General features: G+C 40.9%; 2 protein-coding genes across 7 annotated transcripts; one reads left to right on the forward strand and one right to left on the reverse strand.

Moving 5' to 3' along the window:
* Window positions 1-352: 352 nt before the first annotated feature.
* Window positions 353-6,125, reverse strand: ARMC6 (armadillo repeat containing 6). 4 transcript variants are annotated; one of them, XM_067312888.1, is made up of 8 exons: window positions 5,988-6,123; window positions 5,431-5,586; window positions 4,942-5,024; window positions 3,520-4,090; window positions 2,857-3,002; window positions 2,134-2,265; window positions 1,418-1,555; window positions 353-1,156 (listed from the first exon to the last, which is right to left on the reverse strand). In XM_067312888.1, exons 2-8 carry the CDS (start codon window positions 5,549-5,551, stop codon window positions 944-946), a joined length of 1,404 nt encoding a protein of 467 aa, XP_067168989.1. In that variant the 5' UTR covers window positions 5,552-5,586; window positions 5,988-6,123; the 3' UTR covers window positions 353-943. The 4 variants fall into 4 exon arrangements, with proteins under 4 accessions (XP_067168989.1, XP_067168988.1, XP_067168990.1 ...); XM_067312887.1 differs by having other exon boundaries at window positions 5,431-5,591; XM_067312889.1 differs by lacking the exon at window positions 2,134-2,265 and having other exon boundaries at window positions 5,431-5,591; window positions 5,988-6,125.
* A 647-nt stretch (window positions 6,126-6,772) lies between these two features.
* SUGP2 (SURP and G-patch domain containing 2) lies at window positions 6,773-24,019 on the forward strand. 3 transcript variants are annotated; one of them, XM_067312617.1, is made up of 10 exons: window positions 6,773-7,045; window positions 8,257-9,939; window positions 10,915-11,032; window positions 11,767-12,275; window positions 12,450-12,561; window positions 13,438-13,967; window positions 14,875-14,939; window positions 15,683-15,819; window positions 19,289-19,409; window positions 19,591-24,019. In XM_067312617.1, exons 1-9 carry the CDS (start codon window positions 6,931-6,933, stop codon window positions 19,407-19,409), a joined length of 3,390 nt encoding a protein of 1,129 aa, XP_067168718.1. In that variant the 5' UTR covers window positions 6,773-6,930; the 3' UTR covers window positions 19,591-24,019. The 3 variants fall into 3 exon arrangements, with proteins under 3 accessions (XP_067168718.1, XP_067168716.1, XP_067168717.1); XM_067312615.1 differs by having other exon boundaries at window positions 6,864-7,045; window positions 22,447-24,019; XM_067312616.1 differs by lacking the exon at window positions 19,289-19,409 and having other exon boundaries at window positions 6,864-7,045; window positions 22,447-24,019.
* The last annotated feature ends 871 nt before the right edge of the window (window positions 24,020-24,890 follow it).

Consider the following 24,890-nt stretch of genomic DNA (forward strand, 5'->3'; position numbering starts at 1 on the left):
AGTTGCCTTTTGCTGAGATTCCAGAAGCTTTCTGGATGTTTCGCCTCTCCTGTTTTGCTCCCAAATCTGCACTTGCCCTCAGTCCGTGAGATGCACAGCCTCTTCATTACAATTAGCAGCAGCACTCTTGGCTTCAGGGGAGTGCTGCCCTACCAAGAACCCCCCAGAGATGCTTCCCCTTTGGTGGTACTCACTGCCAGTTTGTCCCTGCTTTTAAAACTACCATCTTCACTGCCAGTCCCTGACTTGCTCATCTCACTGAAGGAGAACATAACTTTTCCTCCTGGAAGCAAATGGTAACATAATAAAGTATGCTGATTTGGGCCTTACTGTTTGAATTTCTTACTTCACGTTTGTTTAAAACACTGTGTTTACTGAAAATCCAACACAAAGAAGCAACACAGAATATGGTCAGTAGTAAAACAGCAGTAAAATAACAGTTAGTATAAGAACAGTAAAATAGGACAGAACACATTCACTAACCATGGGATCCCTCCTCATCCATTCCATTACCAGATCAGGCTACTAGCCTCCATTGGCAGGGAGCAGAGCAAACCAGAACCAGCTGCCACAGTGTGTACCAAATTCCTACTAATAAGATCCACTTTTGCTCTTGCTGTATAGAACAGAGCACACGGGAATAGCCCTGTTCTGTAAATGAGTAACGTACAAAACAACAGGGGAGAACAGATCGTCTTCAGGCATTAGATAATTCAGGGAATGATTACTATACAGAGTTGATTTCCAGCCTGTGAACGCATAAAGCCATTTCAGTTGTATCTGCCATTAAAAAAAAGGTTCATTGCAGCCTCATAAGCCAGGCATTTGCATCAGATATTCCAGCTTAGTTGTAACTGCAAATTAATCCATGCCACTTTGTTTCCCCCCTCAGACTTCTCGTACACAGATGCCTTGTAGCTCCAGTGCTCAACAGACTGATGATTTATTGAGCTAGGCTTCCCTTCTGACCTGTCCACAGCTCTCGGAGCTCCACTTTACAGCCAAGATCTCTCAGCGCAGCTTTGGCCACATCATCGCAGTCCTTGTGCGTTGCACGAGCTTCTGTTATTAGGTTCTCAGCTCCCATCTCTAAGATGGGCTGAGAAAAGTCCCGACTCCGAGAGACTAGGTTGCGGATCAGCATGCAAGCCTGTTTCTGAGGAGAGAGGTAAGTGAGAGATATTAGCATCTTTTGTAGGGAAACGGAAGGAAGAGCAGATGTAGGGAGTCCTGCATACCCATAAAAGATTTTCCAATTCTTACAGGTCTAGTGGACTCTTAGGAAGATGCTGCAGCTATCTTCCCAACATACTCATAACCTTCTGATATTTGTCAGTAAAGGACAAAATCCCTACGAGGCAAGGAACACTACCAGCACTAATCCTGAATAAATAATGAAGAGCTCTGAGGCAAATACCTGTACAGCCACTTCTTTTGGGTGTGCTTTCATAGCCTGAAGAGCTGCCAAAGCCCCTCCACCTTCCATGATGACATTACAGTTCTCAGGTTTGCGTAAAGCCAACATACACAAGGCTGCACAACCTTGCTCACAGATCTGCAAAACAAAGAGAAAGAGGGACTCACCAGCTGAAAATGTTGCATTAAGGGAAAAATATTTGGGGTTTTGATTTCCTAGTATTTTTTAAGTTTCTTCCACTGAAACTTCCTGCTCCTTTGGCATGTAAACCAAGTTCCATATTGTCAATTACATCAGATCGAAAATAATTTCGGTAGTGGCTGAAATCTGACCTGCAGCCACACAGATGTAAATGACTATCCCATATCCATTCCATTCACGGACAGGAAACAACATAATATGGTAAGGTGTGTATATCTTTATGTTTACACAACTATTTGCCAAAGCATGCACTTAACCACTCTACAACAAGTGGATATTAAAGGTTTAACACATTGTTCAGGTTAGGAAAAGAATGTTAAATGCAATCATTAACAACTATACTTAGATGACTATACTTAGAATGGATCTGCCCTTAACATAGACTGCTTTATCACAAGTCAAAGCAATACTGTGGGTTGTTGCCCCACAGAAGATAACACTGCTATATTATGAGCCCCAAAACCGATCTCCAATCTCAGCTTCAGTGGGACATCATCAACCAATTTGCTGCATACCTGAGGGTTGGCAAGGTGATGGCTTATAGCCAGCACAATGAGGTCCGTTCCCCCAGCATTAACTATGGCATCTTTCACGTCATCATTACCTGCAACTGCTCGGATGGCACTCAGCACCTGCTTCACCACATCCTGTGTTCATCAAGAAAAAATAGCTTAGACAGCAGGAGAAAATTTTTCACGAACTTTTGAAAGGCAACCAGAACAGACCCCAGCAACTCCACTCAAACAGTTCTAATTCCCAGCTATGAAGAGCAACGTTGTTCTCAGTCACTCACATCTCAGGTACAGTTTCTTGCTAGAAAGAATAATAAGGAACCTTCTTTGGACTGAAAGGGGTTTTCAAAGAAGCTTAAAGAATCAAACACCAACCCACTGGGACTCAAGTGTCTAAATCCTCTTGGACCTCTTCTAGCCAGGGCTGTGGGAAACCAGAAGCTCAGCTTTTTTGGGAGCAATGAGAGTTCTGCTCATGGACTAGGGAGGACAGAGGAAGTAACCATGAGCAAGGGGATTAGAATTACTGCATTCTTAGCTTTGACAGGGCACATGTAACCTTGTTCTGTATATCAGGCTGTAAAAAGGGAAGCAAATGGGTATCGGTGGTTGGGTTTCAACCCTAACTGCACCTAAAATTACGCATAGTCTAAGGCTTATTCACAGCCAGGAAAAGCATGCTCTGTTGCATTACCTCCCCACCCAAGTACACTTTATTTCACTCACTGGATGGTCAATGCAGTCAGCGAGGAGAGACACCATAAAATTTAAGCCCCCAAGGTCCACAATCTCTTGACAGAATTCATTTCTGACAGAAAGGCGAGAAAGAGTGGCACACAGTTCACTGAGAACACTGGAGTTATCTGTGAAAGCTGCAGAGGAGAGATGATGAATGGAGTAAGTACAAGCAAGGAGGGCTGCTAGCAGAATCAAGGTGTTTTATTGTGCTTCATTAAAAAAAAAAAAAATCAAGCAGGAAAGAGTGAATTTCACTTTGCGTATTAAAACACTTCACCACAGATGACACCTTGTGCGCTCCATATCTCAACTGAGACAGAATGTCTTTCTTTGGCTCACAGAGGTCTTTTATAGCAAGAATGTGGCACCCTGGCAGGGATAATGGGTGTCTACACCTGCACTGGGCTATAAAATACTCACTAGACAGACTGACAAACAGCTCTACAACTGTCACCTTGGTACTATTCAATGGCCTCTGGAGCACTCATATTTTTCTCTTTCAGGACACATTTTATCAAATGAATTAAACACCATTTTAGCAGCATATTTCAAAATCACCTCTGAGGAGCTTCAATTACTACAAAGCAGTTTCGAGGTAAGATAGCAAAGACGATTTGAAATTAGAATGAACAGTCATGGGGTTAACTTTACCTTTTGCAGCTTCAATGAGGACCCTTAACCCGTCATTCTCCAACACAATCATTTTGGCATGATCATGAGCGTGACCAAAGGGCACCCGGATGTCATCATCGAACGTCATGATCCTGAGTGCTGAGGAGGCCATTCGAACGACATCAGCACTGTCTCCGTGCTGCACTATAGCTCCGGTCAGAAGTGGCAGAACCCCACCTTTCACGAGGTCCTGACGATTCTGCTCATGCTTCAGACAGGCGTGTCGAATGCATCGGATCGCAGCTAGCGTCATTTCAGCATCCTCTGCATATTCTTTCAGAGTTTGTAGCAGTAGATCCTGGCCAACAGAGTCAAGTAGGTCTGGCTGCCCATCCAGGACGGCAGACAGAGCATAAAAAACTTTCAGCATTAAATTTCTGTCTCCGGAAGCCAGCTGGAAGGCAGGGAATACCACAGAATAGGCACCGTGCTGCCCAGCCAGGTAGCGGAAAGCCAGCTGTTCTTTGCATTGCTCAGTGAAGAGCACTAGCTGCTCGGCCATCTCAGTGAGATCGGAGTCAGCAACAGATCTCCTGAGGGAATCTAAAGTCTGAAGAAGAGAACAAGAATTACTTTTTCATCTGAACTGAGGAGGAACAAGAGCAATTCTTTACAATCAGTCATATTTGCTTGCTTACAGTAATTTTCTCCTTTTAAATTTAAAACAAATTTGGCATAGCTAAGAAGCAGCTGTCCCAAAGAGCAGCATTTTGTCTATATGCACAGAACAATTGGAGGAATGTGGGTTTCTTTGTACTTCTGCCATCAATGTTATTTTAGAGAGAGAGAGGATCTTCAATTGGGTACACAGAGGAAATTTAGTCTGCTCTGCAAGTTCCACTCAGTTCTTGGCCTCTCTGCCTGGACTGGTCGGGAAACACCAATTCTAGTGATCATTTTTGTGCTGTGTGTCACTCTGACCATTAGTAAGTGACCTGGGTCACACTAATACATTCCGCAAATGGCAACAGCATGCGCCAGTAGTTTTATATTCTTGCTGGTGAGGAACTGCATTGAATCTTTCCATCTATCTGCAGAACGGCTAGCTAACCCCATTTAGGTTACTTTTATCTCTTTCAGTAAAGTTCTTGTGTTGTTTGACTTTACCTGGTCACAACAGAATCTGCTTGTAAGTACAAGAGAGAGTCTCTGCACTTCCTTGTCAGGAAATACTGATATTTTGTACTCACACAGATACTTCAATTAGCAAATGCAACTAGCTTTTGGAACACTTATATTGTTGCTAGTTTGCAGGTAGGTGGGATTAACCACTTGTTCAAGAGCTCATACAGAAATTGGGCAGAAGTAGAAGTAGAAGCCATGTCTCGAGACTCTTAGTCTATTACTTAAACTATGAGACAACACTGATCGCTGGAAAGCAACAGAAATGTTTACTCCTACCAGCAAAATTTCATGCTTTTGCTTTTGGCCATTTTCAGAGGCAGGGTGCCGCACAGCTTTCACAATGTTACTTAAATCAACACCTAAGAAGCAAAAATTAAAACAAGATTAATAAAGATATAGGAACTTGAGTAAAATTTGTTAAGTTAAATCACAGTAAACAAAGAAAAGCGTGGATCAGTGCATCATGAAACCAAAAGGTTGCCAAAGTCCTGTCTATCTAGCATCAATTCTAGCTAAATGTCAATTGGGAAAAAAGAGTTCAATTTCATTCTCTGAAGCTTCCAGTTACAGTTAAAGGAGTTTTTCAGTCATAACTACTCCATAAAACCAGGTTAGTGTTAATAGTATCTATGTTCCACATCACAAAGGCTTCACTTCAGTACTGCATGATCGATCTTTGCATGAATACTCTCTTACATTTTGTGATACCTGAAACTTCAGCCTGCAAGAACCTGAAACACCAAAAAATAGATAAGTATGCAATACCTTGGGCCTCAAATTGCTGCACAGCTTCTCTCACAGCCTCTTCTGGATCCATTTCAAATTCCATAATGTTTTCTTGCACTGCATCATCAAACGTTTCCTGGGCAATTTGCTTGGATCCCATTTTATCGAAGTATTGGAATGGGACAAACTGGTTTCCTGTCCTGTCATTAGGGAAGCCCAGAATTAGTTTTGGTGCAAAAAATTCTAAAGACTCAGTCGAGCAGAGACAAAGAAATCAACTCGCTCTTTGTCAAAATGAAAGCACCGAACTCGAAACCAAAAACACAGCGCCAATGGGATGATTTTTTTTAATTTTTAATCAGTAAAGACTGCGGCGGGCAGCCTGCCCGGGCACACCGGGCCCCGCACTTCGGGGCGGGGCGGGCCCGGCCCTCCCCGGCCGCCGTTACCCCCCCACCCCGGCCCGGTTCGGCCCCGCGCTCCCCCTCAGCGCACCCAGCTCCCCAAGAGCCTTTCGGTAAGAGCGGGCCCGGCAGCGAGGGGCGCCGGGGGAGCTCCCGGGGGCGCAGCGGGCCTCGGCGCTCCCCGCTACCCACCTCGGCCCGCAGCGCCGCGCCCCGACGGGCTCCTCCCGGCTGACAAAGAGCGGCGGGCTGAGGAGATTGACCCTCCCGGGCCGCCGTACGCAGGCGGCGGGCACACGGGCTCCCCTCCGCGGGCTCAGCTCTCTCAGTGCGCATGCGCCAGCTCACCCCCTTCGTGGGAAACACCGCGGGGGCAGACGGAGCCCGGCGTTCCCAGCGCGCATGCGCCACAAGACGTTTAAAGGGCGCCCAGGCCAGACACACGCGATCGGCCGCCTCCTGCGCAGGCGCAGTGCGGCCGAGGCGGGTCGGAGGCCCCCGGAGGAACGGGAGGCTGCGAGCCGTTCCCGCCTAATCCCCTCCCGATCCAGGGCGGCGGCCTCGTTGTTGAACCCCACCGCCTCCCCGCGTGGACTCCCCCTCCCTGAGAGCCACCCGCCTTGGGTGGGGGGGGAAGAGGGGCGGCGGCGCCTGCGCCTCGGTGGGGCCTGTAGCGCGCAGGCGCAGTGGGGTGAGGGGAGGGGGGGGGAGAGCGTCCCGCGGGTGCTGCTGGGAGATTCCCGTGTGGCGGGGAGGCTGCGGGGCCGGGGCGGAGGCGCCGCCTCGGTGCCGGAGGGCAGGGCCGCTCCCGGCGGGGCGGGCCGCGCCGCGGGGCGGGGGCGGGCCCGGGCCTGGCCCCCTCCCCCTCCGCTTTCCCCCCCCCACACCCCGTGCCGGAGCCTGCGCGGCCCGGCGGTGGCCCGGTGAGGGGCGGGAAGGCGGGAGGCGCTAACGACTCCCCCCCCCTCACGCCGCGCTTCACCTCAGGCTGCGCCGCTCGGCGCCCGGAGGAGGGACCAGCCCAAAGGGCCGCGGGAGCCCGCCCGGTGTCGGACCGGGCCGGGGCTCCGCGGCGTCTCCCCGCCTCCGTGCCCAGGTCAGGGGCGGCTTTGTGCTGTTTCGCTGCAGGGTAAAAATGGCCTCTCGGCGGATCACACGGGAGACGTTTGATGCTGTAGTGCAGGACAAAGTTAAAAGGTACCGGATGGAGCGGAGCGATGCTATGGAAGACACCATCCATCACTTTAAAGGTAATAAAAACCTCGGCGTGACGTGCCCTGGGTTGTAACAGCTGCTGTGGCAGTGCTCATCTTGGTTGCCTACGGGAGCACCTGCACCAATATTTTTCCACGTCCTTTTCTATTTAAGAGGATAACCGCTCAGTGTGGCAGCCACCGTTCCAATGTGGAGTGCAAATTCCAAGGAAAAACTGAATTCCAAACAATGGAATTCGTTCAGGCTGCGTCTGAGAGTGGGTCCGATTTCAGGGAGGTCTCTGGAGACGGCGTCGCAGGGCAAAATTCTCTTGATGTCTGATCAGTTGAACATAGGAGTGCATTTGGGGCCTTTGGGTCTCTCGGCATCATGTTATTCTTAGAGAAAGAAAAAGCTAAAAGCAAGAGATTAAACAGGTGAATGTGTACAGTACCTGATCTGCACATTCTTTTACATTCTCTTCTAAATTTCATATTCAGAATGTCTGGAGTAATTAAACAGATTGCATTCATAGCAAGTTAGGTGTTTTAAAATAAGATCTGTTATGTTTTCTTAAAGTTTTCTAAGCTTCGGAGGAACAATTTAATTTAAATAATTAGTCTGTTCATGTATCCTTTATTTTCTGAATTCAGCTATTGGAATTAGGAAATGGGCGAGATTCCTGGCTATTTTGCAGGAATTCCTTGCGTTTCTGTCTTTAATGTTGTAGAGGCAGTTTCCTTCAAAAACTGACTTGTTCTTTAAATCTCAGTGAAATGTGTATCAATTTGTACAAAATAGAGTCTTCTGTTCAGTTGTGCTATTCTGACATTCAGTATGAAAACAGAATGTGCATGTTTTCAGTATTTTTATATCTGAGAAGCCTGATTAGATCTTTGTCTGTTTGTTTCTAAGAAGCATTATGAACATGATATTTGAATCTTCCTAGGCTGAGAAAGTAGTGAGCAAGGGGGAAAAGAAGGGGATTGTAGCAGAACTTGCATTTCTGCTTTAACTGTATCTGAAAAGGTTTTAATAAATTGTTTTGTCATGCATGTCTAGGCATTTTTAATCATTAGTTGATTTTGGTTATTATGAATTATTCAAGACATATACGAAAGTAAATAGGAATATCCTAAAGTTAGATATGGATACTGTACCTCAAAGTTTTGGAGTCTTGACTGTTCAAGTGTCCAAATTGCTTGTGAATTTTTTTCTTAATACTACTTGCAGTGCAAGACATGTATTCAGGTCTTTATCATTGCAGCTCATTCAAGGCCAGTCCCAAGACCAAGATATGAAGACAGTTTTCATGATGAGGGAAGATACACTCATGATGACATCCAACACCATCCACATGATGACTGGAGTGAAGACCCTAGAGATGAGTATCCAGGACCTTCTTATAGATCTAGCAGCCCTCTTATAAGGAAAGATAACTATTACCATGAACAGTATGGCCGCCCAGCGTCTCGCGACCGGGAGTATGGGCGCCCGGCTTCTCATGACAGGGAATTTGGCCGTCCAGCATCTCGCGACCGGGAGTATGGGCGCCCGGCTTCTCATGACAGGGAGTATGGGCGCCCAGCATCTCGTAACCGGGAGTATGGGCGCCCGGTTTCTCATGACCGGGAATATGGGCACCCAGTTTCTCACGACCGGGAGTATGGGGACCTGGCTTCTCATGAGCAGGACTATGGCCATCCTGACCCTTGGGAGTCCACTGGACCACATGAAACTGACTTTAGTTCTTCAGATATTTTAGGTGATTTTAGATCACCAGGACTCATGGAAGATGAGTACAGTAACATGGAAGGTCAGGAGTATGATATGGACTTTGGGATTCAGTCTGACAGTGAGTTCAGACCCCCGGTACGGAGGGGCAGCATTGGCAGGGGAAGAGTTCTGCGAGGAAAACGTATTACAAGGGGCACTGCCAAAACTAAAGTATTCAAAGCAGATGTCAAAACTCCCCTAAAAAAATGGAACACTAAAAAGCTGCAACCAGAGGCCGAGCAGAAGCCAACTATGCAATCTGATCAAATGCCAGAGACTGCTGAGCATCCTAACCAGAGGCCGGTGACCGTCCAGCGCCCTAATCAAAAGCTGCCTCCACGACCTAATCAGAGACCAACTATAACAACCCAGAGACCTATCCTCAGACTTCCAAAGCCTGCACATGTTTTCAGAAATCTCAGTTTTGACCTTGTGGACAAATCTGACATTTTTTCAACATTTGGAATAGAAATCATAAAATGGGCAGGATTTCATGCAATAAAAAATGATGCAGAATTTTCTCGGCTCTTTGGAGCTCTCTTTGAGCTAGAGACAGAAACCTGTGCAAAAATGCTTGCTTCATTCAAGTGTTCACTAAAGCCAGAACACAGAGATTATTGTTTCTTTACTATCAAGAGTTTACAACATGCTGCTCTGAAAACTCCCAAAGTGGACAATGAGTTTTTAAATATGCTATTGGATAAGGGTGCTGTGAAAACAAAGAACTGCTTCTTTGAAATAATAAAACCTTTTGATAAATACATAATGAGGCTCCAAGACCGTCTACTAAAAGGTGTTACACCTCTGCTCATGGCCTGCAATGCCTATGAATTAAGCATTAAGACAAGTGGTTTCAGTAATCCCAGAGAAATGGCAAATGCTTTTGAGACCACTGTTTCTCTTTGTCGTAAGTCTTTAGCACTTCTGGGTCAGACCTTTGCATTAGCATCTGTTTTCAGGCAAGAGAAAATACTCGAAGCTGTAGGGCTCCAGGAAATGGCTCCCGCACCAACATTATTCCCAAATTTTGATGATTCAACATTGTTTGGAAGAGAGTACATAGAAAATTTGAAGGCTTGGTTGGAGAAAAGTGGATATCCAATTCAGATGAAAAAAGCTGAACCGGAGTCCACAGTACAGCTTAAAAAACCCTCTCCTGACACAAAAATTAAGAGTAAGTGAAATGCTGTAAGATACTTTTCCAGTACAGAGTTTCTTTACTTTTCACCAGGATTTTACCTCAAATTTTCATGGTTTCATTAGGTCAGGAATTCCTAGTGCTGGGAATTCCATGCAAATCCCTGGCAGTGGTGCAGCATGTAATACTATCTGCTATAGCAGTAGCTTTCAGCTCCCTGCCAGGCTATGCAGATGAAAGCATGTCTCCTTCCTCCCCTCTACTGCATGTACTTCAAATTTAGGATTTTCAGCTTGTGCCCTTGGCTACTTCAGCTGTCCTACCATCCAACGTCACAGCCTCGAGCTAGGGAGCCCAGGATCACATCTGCGCATCATAGCCCACCAACTAATTGGCAGTTGGCTAAGTTACAGAATAAGTATTTCCAAGTAAGCAAAGTTATGAGATGTTACCATTACCACTTTTACCAGATGCAAGCATATTTCTTCAAAGTTGTTTATATACTACTATCTTTAGCAATAGTACCACCTTTACTGTATTAGGCCATCTACTTCATCCGCTCTAAAGTATGCTTATTCCTTACTATACTCATCTGTTTCTTCCTCTTTGGACTTCAGCTACTTCAGCAGTGAGTTTTTACAGCACTGATGCTGTGTGACCAATAATTTGCAACTTACCCTTTCGAAGTAGTGTTCAAATATATTTACTTTGCACAAAATCCTTTTGGTGCTATAAGTAATTGCCACTTAAAAGATGACTTATCTTGCCCAGTATGGCAGAGGATAAGTTTCTTAAACCATGATGGTTCCCATAATGAACTGTTCTAGATCTAAGGTGAGTTGAGAAAACAAAGTTTCTGAGGTTTCCTTAACTTATTCTAATATTAAGTGCAGCCTTTTTTTGTGTTGATATGTCGAAAAATTGTAAATGTCAATATGTCACAAGAATAGAAAGAGGATATATTGATACCCTGTGAATAATGAAATGATTCTGTTTTATTTCTTCTTACAGTCCCACAGCGAGCTGATCGGAAAGTTGTAGAGACAATTGAAAAGCTAGTGAATAGCATTGTTTCAGGAACCTTGTCTGCCAAAGAGAGAAACGCTCAAAAGAACTGTCCTGAATATTGGTAGGCGTGTTTGTGCAATTAGAACAGTATGTCATAATACTACTTTGCTCTGCTCCACTGAAGATACTTAGAATTTTAATATTTCGCTCAATGGGCGTAAGATCAAAGCCTATGGTATATTTCACCCGACTATTTGAAAATGTTTTCAAAGCTAATTAATTACACTTCTTTATATCCCTGGAAATTGTCCTGGTGCTTTTGTTTTGTCTAGTAGACCACATTCCTTTTGATCTGTCAATAATGACTGTAAGTCAATCCAAATACAAGAAGTTAAAAGCAGTCTACATTTACAAGGTGAAGATATTAAGCAAATGTAGTTAACATACATATATACGTGTATATATATATATGTATGTATGTAACAGACTTATGAGTCTAGTGTTCTACAAATAATACTGGAAAAAGAAAGCCAAGACACTCCAACTGTAATGATCTTTAATATGACAACATGTCTCTATGTGCAAATTGCAGCATAGCTGATTAATTACTAGCCAGATAATTTATGTCAAAACCCTCTGTCATTTGCTTGCTTGACATAATTTTCTTTACTTACTGCTTTAGAAATGGAGTTACCTTTTATTCTGAGGGAAAACCTATGCAGGTGATTGTTAGTGCAGTAACCTGAGTATACCCCTCAAAAATGGTCAGTTGTTACTGAGTTTCTGATCTGAGAATTTGAGATTAGTTGTGCTTTTGGCTTAGGCTTTCATTTTATTTATATCATTTTTATTTAGGTTCTTGTCTGAAGAAGATAGTCTAGAATACAAATATTACAGACTGAAGTTATCAGAGATGCAAAGGCGGACATCATCTGGCAAGGAAGCAGGTGGTGAGGGCAGAACACTAGAAGAATCTGCAACAGAATCGGTAAGGGCCATGTTGTATGCCAGGAAAGTAGCAAGTATTAAGAGAAGACTATTTAAAAGAAAAAGGCTTGGAATTATTGCACAACGTGGAGTTCGAGGAAGGAAGGTGAGGAGGGCAACAATAGGGACACAGACTGTGCTGTCAGCTGGTACAATGCTGAAACACCAAGACAAGCACATCCAAGGTTCAGTCCAGTCAAAGCCTTCTGTATCAGAAACCAACGTGGCCGAAAAGAATTCTTCCTTGGATACAACTGGGTCCTCACAATGTGCCACTAATCCAGAAGTCTCTCTGCCAGCAGAAGAAGGGGCAGATTCTGAAGATTTATTGGCACCACCTGAACTTTTCCCACCATTGTCCTCTCAGTTTCCTGATGGTAAGTGAAGATGCAAGATTTGACTTTAAAATGACACAAGAAAAGAATTAAGATTCCATAGAATGTTCTCCTGGAAATTCTAATCTTTATTTATTTTGCTAAAGTAGATAGAGTTCTCAACTGTACTGACATTCCAGTGCTGTAGGCTTTGCATGAACATTCTGTTTCTTGCAGTGGATGCTAAAACAATGGAAACTGCTGAGAAGCTGGCCAAGTTTGTTGCTCAAGTAGGACCAGAAATTGAGCAGTTCAGCATAGACAACAGCGCAGATAACCCGGATCTTTGGTGAGTAACCTACACGTTCATCTATGGAAAACTGGCCAATAAGAAAAATAAAAATACATCTAAACAATTATTAAAGAGATATTTCCTTTTATTATTTGTTTTAGCACTCTTTGTCTATCTTGTGGTCACTTAGAGATGCATGTTTTTATTTAATGTGTTTGGGAACATGGGATTTTGAGTGCTACTCCCTGTTGTCCCACTCAGCACCTCCATTAATGGTCAATATCTGAAATATCTGAGAAGAAAGATAAATGGTTCTCCTAAATGCACATATGTATTGAAATACGTTTTTTTCTCTTCTATCCTAAGTCATCAGCTTTTGCCCTGAAACAGTGTTCTGACAAAGTATTTTCCAATCTTATTAATTTTTTCTTTTAAATGAGGCTTTAAATACAATGTTCCTGAGCACTGTCATGTAAATTAGCAGAAGTTTTTCACTTTTAGTGGTACTGTGCAAACAGAAGTGGAGCCCTGCTACCTCTTCCGTCTTCTTCAGAATCAATAAACCTCTTTCCACATAGACCACTTGACTGAAATTTGGAAGACATGAGTAATCTTCTGGGGTTGGCTGTTTGTCTGCTGGGTGATCTTGAACTAGCATCTTGTCTTTGTTTTAGTCTCCCCATCTATATAATGAAGATAATTATATTGATATCTTTTTCCAAAACAGTTTGAGAACTGATGAATATTGCTCTGTAAGATTTTCAGGAGAATGATCTCTGGTTTTATTACATGTTGTAAGGGAATCCTACAGTGCTTCAAAACACCACTAGAATGACCCTTCAAAAATGAATAAGAGATATATTTATAGTATCTTGCTTCATGCTAACCAAAGAAAATCTCTTTGACATTATTTTCACTGTAATTTTTGCCCAGGTTTCTACAGGATCGAAATAGTTCTGCTTTCAAATTCTACCGAATGAAAGTCTATGAGTTATGTCCATCTATTAACTTCAGTGCTGTGTCAGAAACAACTGATGCTGGGGAAGGTACTAAACCTGAAGAGAGAAATCTGGATATTTCAGAAGAGGAGGAGGAAGAAGATGAAGAAGAAGAGGAAGAAGAAAATGAGGAGGAAGCTGAGTTTGAAGAGGATATCTCCCGACCTTTGGAAGAAATGGAAATGGAGATGGAGCAAGCAGAGGAGGGAGAAGAGGAGGACTTCTCAGCAGGTAGAAGTGAGGAGAACCTAGTTGAAGAGATGATTTCCAAAACAGGAGAGGAAATTTCAACAGGTGAAATGCAGCTAGCCACATCATCTGATGGTACTATACCAAATCTGTCAACACAGGCATCTACTCCTGTTCCTGGTACCCTATTTCCTCGCAAACGAATCAGCAGCAAATCACTGAAAGTTGGTATGATTCCTGCCTCTAAAAGGATATGCCTCATAGAAGAACCAAAAGGTGAATGTTATTTGAAAGATATTTTGTACATATCAACAGGAAATTCCTGCATTTCTCTGTATTTTGTAGTGTGTTACTGATTGTTATTGGCTGAAAGAATTACATCTCTTTAATGCAAAAATGAGCATGCTGTTCATTTAAAATGTTCGTTCAATTGACACAGGAAAATCTGATTAATGGGTAAGAGTTTTTGTATTCTAGGGCAGTAGCAAAGCTTTGCTTCTAGTTTGAGATAACCTCTGTCAAACGTCATTCCTAAAAATTCTCTATGTAAATGTTATCCTTTCTCTGCTGCTTAAAAAAACATAGCAGTAGTTGTGGGGGCATTTCTTCCATCAGTGTATGGCAGGTTGAAACAATCTTAAGCCTAGCAGTGAGCATACTTTGAATGTTTGACTGCTCTGAATATATTTAGATCAAAAAGCTGTAATCCAGAGCTACTTTGGATTCACCCATTAAATTTTGTCAATATGGCAACGGGGGGGAGGGGGTTGTGTCACAATATTTTTAAGACTTGAGAGACAAGTACTTAAAACTTATTACTGCATGTGCTCTGCAGCTACTTTAACAAATGTCTTTTATCTGCATAATGATGTTTATTGATAAATGTTGGTGGTGGTGTTATGAAAATAATGTACAATAACCTCATTTAAGTCCAGTCTGAATTTTCTATCAGAACATTACAGAAGCTCATGGAAATAAAAGATAGGAAGTTCTTACAGAATGTCATCCACCAGTGTATTGCTGGCATGGCATCTTACTCTCTTTTTCATTCTGATCTTTCCTGATGGCACTGGTTTTAGACTGAGGTGTTGAGTTAGAGTCCCACTTGAGTATGTATTTTTGGAGTTCTGTATTAAAATTGGTTGTCTTTACAGCCGAGTTTTGTCTTTGATTTGACTTACAGTTCATGAACCTGTCAGAATCGCTTATGATAGGCCTCGTGGTTGCCCAGTTACAAAGAAGAAGAAGGTAAAGAACTCTTCTGGTTTGCTATTGCATTCTGAGAATCAACTGTCTTTAAGAGAGACAGCCTCTGTAAATGAGTATTGTCTTAAAATCAATTAAAACCTGAAGAGCTTGATCCTGGAAAAGGCTGGACTAAATCTGAGGGGAGCCATGGCTCCTGTTGTCTCTTACTATCTCTGTCAAAATTAAAAACATCTTAAGTTAGAGCCTTACTGAACAGCTGTGCATTAAACTTATTTACCTGTGGTAAGATCTCTTGATGGACAAACTGGGCTTTTTTTTTTTTTTTTTTTTTTTTTTAAGAAAAGAAATTGGTGAATCGCTCTCTGGCAAAATGTTACAGCTTTCCAAAATTGGTGAAAAGCTATTTGACCGCTTCTATATTTGTAATAGGGAGGCAGTCATCGTATCATTCAGTATTTGTTATTAGAAACATAACTACCTTTTAAAATATAAAAGGGTGTTATTTTTTAGAGTGTACTCTATTTTAATAATGTAATTAAAGAATTTGAGAAGTTGAAATACATTTGTTAATACTGTTTAAACTGGCCAAGCAGATGTTTACTCTTTGATAGACTTTTTCTGTGTGGATAGAGAAATGCTGCTTAAAAGATATTTCTGTATATCCAGAAATTTAAACACATTTAATTTACTTTTTTTTTGAGGAGGAGGAATTTAAATCCATGGTCTCTCTCTCTATAACAAAAAAGTCCACCCTTGTTTCTCTGTGTTTTTTCTCTCCACAGAAACCTAAAGATTTAGAATTTTCACACAAGAAACTGACAAACAAAAATGTGGGTTTCCAGATGCTTCAGAAGATGGGCTGGCAAGAAGGACATGGCCTTGGTACACGAGGAAAAGGAATCAGAGAGCCTGTAAAAGTGTATGTAATGGGAACAAACTGCAGAAATTTGACAGCTGTGGAAAAGGCTGGGATTCTAGCAGTAACTATGGGAATCTAACCCACCTGGCTATGGCCAGTTCAGGGTTTTGTTTCCTCTTTATCTCTGGCCTCAGTAAAGTTGAGCATGCAGACTTCACGCGTTTCCTGGCTAAACTGGGCAAAGTATGGTCTAGAAGGCGGCTGTCTAGTTTGACATCTGAAGGCTGCAGTGTGAATGCTGCAGTGTACGGATGCTTTCTAAAGGTATATGGGTGTCCCCCTCCTTCAGGATATTTGGTGGGGAGGAGTTGTTTTTTTAACACATGGTGTTACCCTGGGGATCTCCTTGCTGCGATGACAGGTACATAATAACATATAAACAGACTTTAGGGATATCATACACTGTACTACCAAGTTTAGGCAGCAAAATCATTTTCACTGTAAATATGTGACTTATTCCACCGCATACTGAAAGAGGTAAGTGCATCTATCAGAAGGTAAGTGTGCTTTTTTTCTTTAGAACATACTTTGTTTTTGAATCTTGGTTTTGTCTTTTAAAGTTTTTGTGTCCAGTGTCCACTGCTGCCTGCACAGAGAATGGATATTATGTCCTTCAGCTCCCTGACAGAATAATGAGGCAGAAACAATTTATTTCTCTTTGAAACCATATGACAAGCTCTCTAGTTCACACAAGTAGTTTGTGGGTTAACTGTCTACTTTCTCCAGGGTTTTCTATTTTCTCTTCATGCCTTGGACAGTACTGGTCATTTTAGTCCAGTAGAAACAGCTTTTAGTTGTTTACCTTCCAGTAGCCATCACTATAGTTTCCGTATTTCTTTCTTCAGCAGCAAATGTACAATGAGAAAGTTAACTTGCCTATAGCTCTCCTGTGTTCGCCAGTGTTGGAATCTTGGTTCTTAATCCCAAAACACTTGCTGAGACCAAAGATTATGAGTAACTTTTTGGTTTCTATAGCTCCTGGTGCAAGTCTCACCGCACAGCTAATAATAAGCTATTTGCGTGTATCTGGTTTGACGGTTAGTCCACCACATTCTAAGTTTTTGGCCTTCCCCAAGAACTGCATTTTTAATAGGTGAAAATACACTTTTTCCAACTCAAGTCCATTGCTGTGTCACTCTTGTAAAGATAGCTGCAAAGAGCAGTGAAGATCTGCTTTCTGTAACCCTTACAAAAACTTGTTGACCTTTTCTGTAGCATAGAGAGTGTTACTCAGGTAACTCTGTATCATTGACTGCTTTCACAGCTTGCACTTCTCTTTACTTTCCTATCAGAGTCATTCTTTGGACAATACTTTGAGATGATCTCAGTCAGGATGAAACCAGTGCAACTTAAAATTTTGCTTTCTCTTGTTAGTCGCTTTGATACAGTGCAGTTTTTTTCACTTAGCAATCTGCAGTCTCCACTCTTTCTTCCCCTTTTAAAATTACCAGCTCTTCTATTGATGACTTGTTTACAAGTCCACAAATTGTTTAATCTTCTCTGAGGAAAGGGGCTGGATTAATAATTGGAGACACTCCAATATCAGAGTAGAACATCTTTTGATCATTATCATACAGCACTGGTCTCTAGAACTGATAAGAGTCAGTTGTTATACAATGAAACTTGAGGTCCTTTTTTATTAAGAAAGCTTAAGGCTTGTCTTTGAAAGGCTTGAGAGAGCAAGTCATATTTGGAGGTTTGAGGAGATTTTTACTTTATTTTACTGTAAAAAGATATATGGGGTGCATGGTGTCTCCTGATGGAAATTATGGCTCCAGAAAATTCTCAGTTGAGTTTTCTGTTAGTCTTGTTTTGCTCTTTTCTGTCCTAGGAACTTAACTGTCACAACTATGGGTCTGACCAATTCTACAGCTGAAGAGAGCTTAAAAAACCCTCCCCAAAACCACCCACACAGTTGAAGGCAGAACATTTTTATGGGATAGATCCTCTTGAGTAATTACGTGATGTCTTTGATTAGTACTTTTATTCTGAAAGTAAGCTAGAAGGGGAACTATAGTGTAAGTATCAAAAAATCTGTTCTTCCTATTCGTAAGTATTAAGCACCCATTGTATAATGGAAACAGCAAATGAAAACTCTCTCCTTCAAATAGTTCATACTTTAAAAGATGGAAAACAAAGGGCAGCAATTGGAGGTCCAAATAGGTGATTTAACAAGGTATATATGTAAGATGTTTGCTGTTTTTGGAATCTGTGGATTTTTCTTTGAGCAGATCTTTAGTGCAGAGAGCATATAACTCCATGTGGGAACAACAGGCATGCATTAAAATGAGGAAACCACAAGATCCTTTAGGTGGCTTTACTTCTAAGTGTACTCTAAAATGAGACTTAACTTGATCATACAGCTGCCAAGGCAGACTCTAATACCATTCACAAGAAAAAACAGTATCCAAGATTTCTACTGTGGAATGCAAAGTTGAATTTGCCTTTTAAGAGTCTGTGAATATTCTTTTAGAACTGCACAGTGATCTATTTGGCTTAAGTGGATATGTCATTACAGAAATTGGATAAGAACCATTTCTATCTATACTACTTAAGGTTCTCCAATTTTACCCTGATGGCCCAGCAATCCCAATTTCAGTAAACTGGGCAATCTGAAATTTTTTCTTACTTCACATAGTGAAATTTTTAATAGATAATACTAATGTAACTGGCCTGGAGGATAGAACTTACATGGGGCATCATTCCTAAATCAGAGGTTTCATTAATCTTAGCTGTGTGAAGTGTATGTTCTATGCACACAACCTGGAGAAAGAGAGATGGCTTTTAATATTTGGTATCTCAGCATTCTTGTGGGACATCACTTCCCATCTCCTTCCAGGATAAAAAGTTGTTTTGATTTTGCTGAAGCCCCTCTGCTTCTGTTGGCATATTGGATGAAGAGAGATGAGTTAATGACTCACTTTTTTGAGAGGGCAGGAGCTGCAGGTTTTTTCCATTGTGTAGGTCCTGCAAGACCTGAGCTTGCTAGAAATTTTAAGTAAGCAGCATTATGTTCCTTTGCTAAAGATTTCATCTTTTATCCAGACTTATGTGGTGTTTCCTGCTCATTCCTCAAAGTCTCTGACTTAATCATTTTTAAGATTGAAGAAACATGGCAATTTTTGCCATCTTTTCAACAGAGGATTCTGCATACTGTGAATAAAGTGATTACTACAAGAGTTCATGTAAGAATTTGATCTGCTAGGTGACTGTATCTTCACTTCTCCCTTGCTGTCACGGGAGCATTTTCTTCTTGTGGATATTTGCATGTGTGATGGGAGGTGGGGATTGTTTTACAGTTGATATGGTATGCCAAGGACCAAGCCTCTGCTCTCCTTCCCCCCCAAAGTAAACAGAATTACATACCACTCGAATTGTGTCTATGTTGGAAGCTGTTGTTTAGATCTCTTCTGCACATTGTCAAATGTAACAGAAACAGTGTGTTCTAACTATTCATTTTACTCCCTAGGGGTGCTACCTCTGCAGGGGAGGGCTTGGGTGTTGCAGGGGAAGAAAATAAAGAAGATGCATTTGATGTTTTCCGTCAAAGAATGATACAAATGTACAGGCAGAAAAGAGCAAGTAAATAGGTATGTGCAATGGACACGTCTGGTTTATGAATTCCTGCAAACGTTAAAATACCAGGGTTTTTTAAGTCTTCCTTTACCAAGAAAATATTACTATTTCCATGAGTATATCTGGCTTCTTACTTGTCATGAAAATCCAGACCTACTTTGAACTTCTGAATTACCCGCAAATCTTACTTTCTAGGTTTGACATAAGAGACTCGCTCGCTAGAAAGTGCACGGATATGCAAAGGCTGCTGTGTGAAAGATCTTCAGCAGAGTATGCCAGTATGAAGAACGCTTTGTTCTATAGTATTGGACTTGAATACTGACGTATGAAAACATTTTCCAAGATTAAAGTTAGCCTTGTATTTAATTGTGCAAGCTAACGACTTGGATGTCATCTTCTGAGGAAGAAACAACTGATTTGTTCTCGGAAGTGCCTGTTTACCTCTCTCTTTGGCCAAGTTTGCCTGTTACATGATGAGATGGCTTTCTCCAAACAGAATAAGCAGCATTAGAAATGTGACTATCCTGCTTCGGCTCTGTTCCTTTCTGAAGCCAAGAACCTTCTCAAATTCAGATCTTACTGCAAGGCAGTTCAGTTTTTATTTTACTAAATTTTGTTGATGAGCTAATCTTTTGATCTACTTCTGGAGTCTGTGGAAAGCAGAGTCCTTTCCTCCATACAACAATTTTAAGAACAGTCTCTACCTGCATGCTTATTTTATATAGGATTCTCTGCTTTAAGTGTAGGATGGATAATGGTTCATCCAAGTTTGAGAACACTAAACTCTTGCTTGAAAACCTCAGCTGCTAAGGTTTTTCATTGTAATGAACAAGCAGTACACATTTTAAGTGTACTTTTTGTTTTTACACAAATTTGCAGCTCTTGTTCAACAAATTCTTGAATAATTTCTTTCCTTCTCAAAGAAGTTTAAGCCATGAACAGATGTAATTCATGTGTCTGCAGAAAATACTGAAGAAAATACTTGGAAGTCAGACGTTCAGAAATCATCTGGAAGTGGATCATCAGTTGTATAAGACCATCAGTTTAGAGAGTCATTTCTGTTTCTATTAAATATTTGCTTTGCAGAAGTTCTTTTATTGAATAAATCCCAAGAAATAAGACAAAAAGCTTGTAAGTTTAAAGGATTATTCTAGAATTTACTGAAAGAAGATTGGATTAATCTACTCTGCTTCAATAAAAAAGCATTACCTAACTTCCTGGTGAAGCAGTTCTGAAGAAATGAAAGATTTAGCAGTGTTACTACAGATAAATGTTCAAGGTCTGATCATTCATCCTTTTCAGACTTGCATATCAATAAGGGATCTGACTGGATTACTGAAAGTGACAATTTAATATCCCACTTTTTAGCATACTCCTTCTCTATCATTACCTTTCTAAAACTAGTCAAAAGTCTTCACTTGAACGTTATAGTAATACTTCAGTGAAGTTCACTCTTTAAAGAGTTTATCTTGAGCTGACGCATGTTTTGCTTACTAGGAGTGAGTGCTGTCTTGCTGATGTTTTCATCCTGCACCATGCTTCTTGTAAAGCAAAGAGCTTGTGGTATGCAACTAATAGCGCCCCACAGTAATGTGGCAACATCTCAAGTTCCTAACTGACAATGTGCAAGAAAATGTGTTCAGTTATCAACTTGCCTGTGCCTGCTGTTTAAAGGACAAAATGATATTCTCTCTCCATTAAAAACCTAGCTGGTTGAAAGGGAGTGTCTTATTTTCATTCTGTAGCAACAAACTTTTCCTTGCTTGTAACAACCAGTTTTAGTTTGTGAATGCAAGATTTTTCTTTGCTGTATGGGTCTGTGAAACCAAAAGCTACAATATCATGTCACAGTATAATTTTCTGATCGCTCAGTTTTAGTTGCTTTGGAGCACATGATCACTAAATAAAACCATAATGGCAGGTATGGAAAAATGTCATGCTGATAGTTCTGTTTTTTCGTGAACATGTGTGTCTTCACCTTTATATTACAAGAAGTTGAAGCATCAAGACCATAAACACAGATATGTTTCTCAAGTTTTATCTGGTTATCACACTTGATTAAAGACATTTGATAGTCCAGAGATTTCTCATAGGCTTTGCTTGGAGATATCTTAAGTCCATGAACGTTTTGGACCACAGGCTACTTTTAAGATCATCTATTACAGTACTTGGCAGTGTATGCTTATCTATTAAATTCCTATTTGGATGTGCTCTCCAATGCCCCTCTTTCCTTTCCTGTGCCTGTTGAGCAGTTACACAGTGTAAAACTTAAGCCTTTCAAAAAGGAGATACTGTTGGCCCCAGAGTTATTTCTCAGACCCACTCATAAGAATTTAGCTTTTCTTTTAGTTTCATTGATGAAGCTGATAGTGTTGCTGTTCACAATTTTTTACTTCCCTGCAAACTTCCAGTTCACCTCTTCTTTCACATTCACGTTTGGGAAGCATTCTTGATTGTATGCCACAGTATTTGCAGAAAGGCACAAGGCAAAGTGTTGTTTCACACTACATTGAAATCCACTTTCTCAGACCCTGATCAGCATTCTGTGCTGTTCTGGTTTAACCTGAGATTGTTAAGCATAGTACCATTTGGGGTGCATTTGCTAAACACCTACTTCCCAATCTGGGAAAATTGTTGGTATCCAGATTGGAAAATGGTACCTTCCTTTTCTGATTGCAATTCAGTTTAGAGTATAATGCTGTCTTGAAAATAAAGATGAACATTGGGAAAATCTTAACCTGCTACCCTGGATGACTGTAGTATGGTCTATCTTTCTTGTGCCAAACTTTAATTTTGGACAAGATAGCAGCAGAGCAGCCCTGGTGCTGAGATTCCAGTGTTGCTCTCAAGTGGGTTACCATTTGCCACTCTTATCTTGTTTTACCAAGAGATGACCTTACACTCCTTTTGCAAAAGGAATTTCCTTTTATTTTGACCTGCTTTTGCAGGCAGCTTTGATTTGAAAATTTAAATACATGTACATGTGAAACATTTGTTGTGCAGATACATTGCCTTGTTTAAAGTTTACTAGCTTCTTTTCTGTTATTTTAGTTCCAGGCTCTCTTCCATGAAGACTGCAAGCTTCAGTGAACATTTTAACTAACTTCAGTGGTGTGTCTACTGTCTTTTGGTTGTTTTTTGCCATTAATCTTGTAGAGCAATTTGCTAGTTTCTGTTCTGTGCAAATTGGCAGTAGTGCTAAGCTAGTAACAATTAGATGCTTATGTTATTGGATAACTGACATTTCTTTTTAGTGTAAGTAAACGTTAGCATTGTTAATCTTTTAATATCTGCAATAAATGTAGAACTAAACAATTTCTGGTTTAAATGTTTTGCTTGTGAATTTGGCCCTTTGTGAGAGATATGCATCATTTTGGCACTAACAAGTGGAATTGAGATTATGCAGTGTTATTTTAGTGTAAAACAGGATTTTATAGCGTGTGAGGGAAGGAAGGTCCCTCTGTTTCTGTGCTGCTAAATGGTTTCTGTAAAGAATACCCATTAAATCACTTCTTAGTTACTTTTTCATGGGTTCCAGTGCATGAAACCCATGCATAACAGTGTTACGTGCAACATGAATGCCAAAATCGTTGTTCTCCAGTCAAAATGCAAAAGTTTTGCCCTTTACTCACATCTGAGGAATTAGTCGTCTCTTTGATTTTCTCAGTGCCCTGAGTTTAAGACAGCAAAACTTTCTCTTTACATGTATGTGTGGTTTACTTTAAATTCAAATTCTTTTTTAGAAAGGATGTGAGGGGAAAAATTGCAACAAACTGAAATTTAACACGTCTACAGCAGCCTTCTATTGATAGGTAAAGTGAGAGTGTTCATTTGCTAAAGATTCAAGCCAGGTCTCATGTCCCTTCCTTTTCTACTGACAGCTATAGCAAGCATTACTGAGGCAAGTTCAAGCCCTAGCTATCTTTTCCTTAAAAAAAATTACTAAATATAAGGACCTGGTTCTGGAAGAAAGGAAGTTTGCTCTCAGGGGAGAGAAATGAGGCGATCCCCAATTTGGGGGAGGTGCCCTAATGGAGTAAAAGAACTACAGTCATAGTATTTTTACATTGGAGTAATTGTGTTGGACTAATATAGATGTTTTCATTCTTTTGCTTTCAAAGATTGTTGTTGTAATACCAATGACATTTTTCCTATTTATTGCTTTTTTATAAAACACTACAGCATCCTTAGTGTGAACACTTAATCTGTGCTGAGATATTATTTCTCAAAATCAATGTACAGTATTTTTTTCTATTGATATTTCATTCTATACATCTTCTGATTTTGTGCCCAAAGAAAGTCTGGACTCTTAAATTCAAATACTGATACTTTGAATTGTTTTCTGTCCTATAAGTAGGTATACTTTATAATTCAAACCGAATTTCTGGAAGTCCTGTACCATCTTTCATTCTGCATATCTCACGACTGAGTGGCCGATCACAACCAGACTGTACATTTGAGCAATAACAAACACCTAAATGAGAACATGCTCAAAGAACAATAGGGTACTTCGGAAATAAATAGTTTTTGTGAACTGTGTTGAGTAGGTAACTTGCTGAATTGCAGCAAGTGTGGAGAATGTTTGCATTATCTGTGGGCAATAAAGTTACTGCTGTTTAAGAAAGTGCTAGCACACAGTGTGTTCTCTTCAGCTTTTTGTGCCTAATTCTTGTCGTTAGAAGGTTCTGCTAATTTCCTTGAAAATTCCTTCCTAGGCAAGACCTTGCTCTGAAGGAAGGGCCAGCAGTTAGTTAAAGGAAAGCAGTATTTCAATACTCTGCCACTGGGTAATAAAGTAGTAGTAAAGCACAAAATACAAAGCAAGAAAGTCTTATTTTTAAAACAGCTTTTTGGCTGTAGTTAATTATATTTTATTTGTGGGGTTAACAAAAGTTCCTGTCTTTGAACAGTTTTCAAGACCTGTTATAGAAACTGGACCAATTTTTGGATGGGAAATAAGATTTTTGAAAAAAAATTCTAAAATGTGAGGCTATTAAGAGGTCACACAACACTTAAGATGAAAATCGAATCTGTAAGTCTGGCTTTATTTGATACCTTACTAATTACTTGTGTATATTATTTTAATGGAAGGTTAGTAGAGTCAGTTCTGTTAAGTTCTGATTTTTTGCATACACTAAGCACAGCAAAATCTGTGTTTTATTTTACTGTTCAATCCTGGTATTCAAATCTAAGTCCCTGTGAGGATGCAGTTTTGTTCTCATCCATATTTCCCTAACTGACAAAAATGGACATAAATACTAAAGATAAATTGTTTAGGGGTACGCTTTGACAACGAGAGAGAAATGAAATGTTTCTGCGAAACCGGCAGTAACTTCCATGCGCTGGTTCGACCACGATGGATCTCCCAAAAAGCCAAATATCAGTAAAAGGAGCGGGGGAGACGTGCTCTATTGCTAAGCACGGAGACTGGTTTTGTTCTCCCACAATTTCTTCTTAGGCTTCGATATAGCAACTAGCGCAGGGAAGTTGGCGTG

The sequence above is a fragment of the Apteryx mantelli genome, chromosome 30 (assembly GCF_036417845.1).
Source record: "Apteryx mantelli isolate bAptMan1 chromosome 30, bAptMan1.hap1, whole genome shotgun sequence".
Classification (NCBI taxonomy): domain Eukaryota; kingdom Metazoa; phylum Chordata; class Aves; order Apterygiformes; family Apterygidae; genus Apteryx; species Apteryx mantelli.

Coding starts and splice junctions, on each gene's coding strand:
- ARMC6 (XM_067312888.1), bottom strand. CDS start 5,551: ATGGGATCCAAGCAAATTGCCCAGGAAACGTTTGATGATGCAGTGCAA. Junction 4,091..4,941: donor AAAAGCATGAAATTTTGCTG/GTAGGAGTAAAC, acceptor TCTCTTCTTCAG/ACTTTAGATTCCCTCAGGAG. Junction 1,556..2,133: donor ATCACCTTGCCAACCCTCAG/GTATGCAGCAAA, acceptor TTTGTTTTGCAG/ATCTGTGAGCAAGGTTGTGC.
- SUGP2 (XM_067312617.1), top strand. CDS start 6,931: ATGGCCTCTCGGCGGATCACACGGGAGACGTTTGATGCTGTAGTGCAG. Junction 12,276..12,449: donor GTCCTCTCAGTTTCCTGATG/GTAAGTGAAGAT, acceptor TGTTTCTTGCAG/TGGATGCTAAAACAATGGAA. Junction 14,940..15,682: donor CAGTTACAAAGAAGAAGAAG/GTAAAGAACTCT, acceptor TTCTCTCCACAG/AAACCTAAAGATTTAGAATT.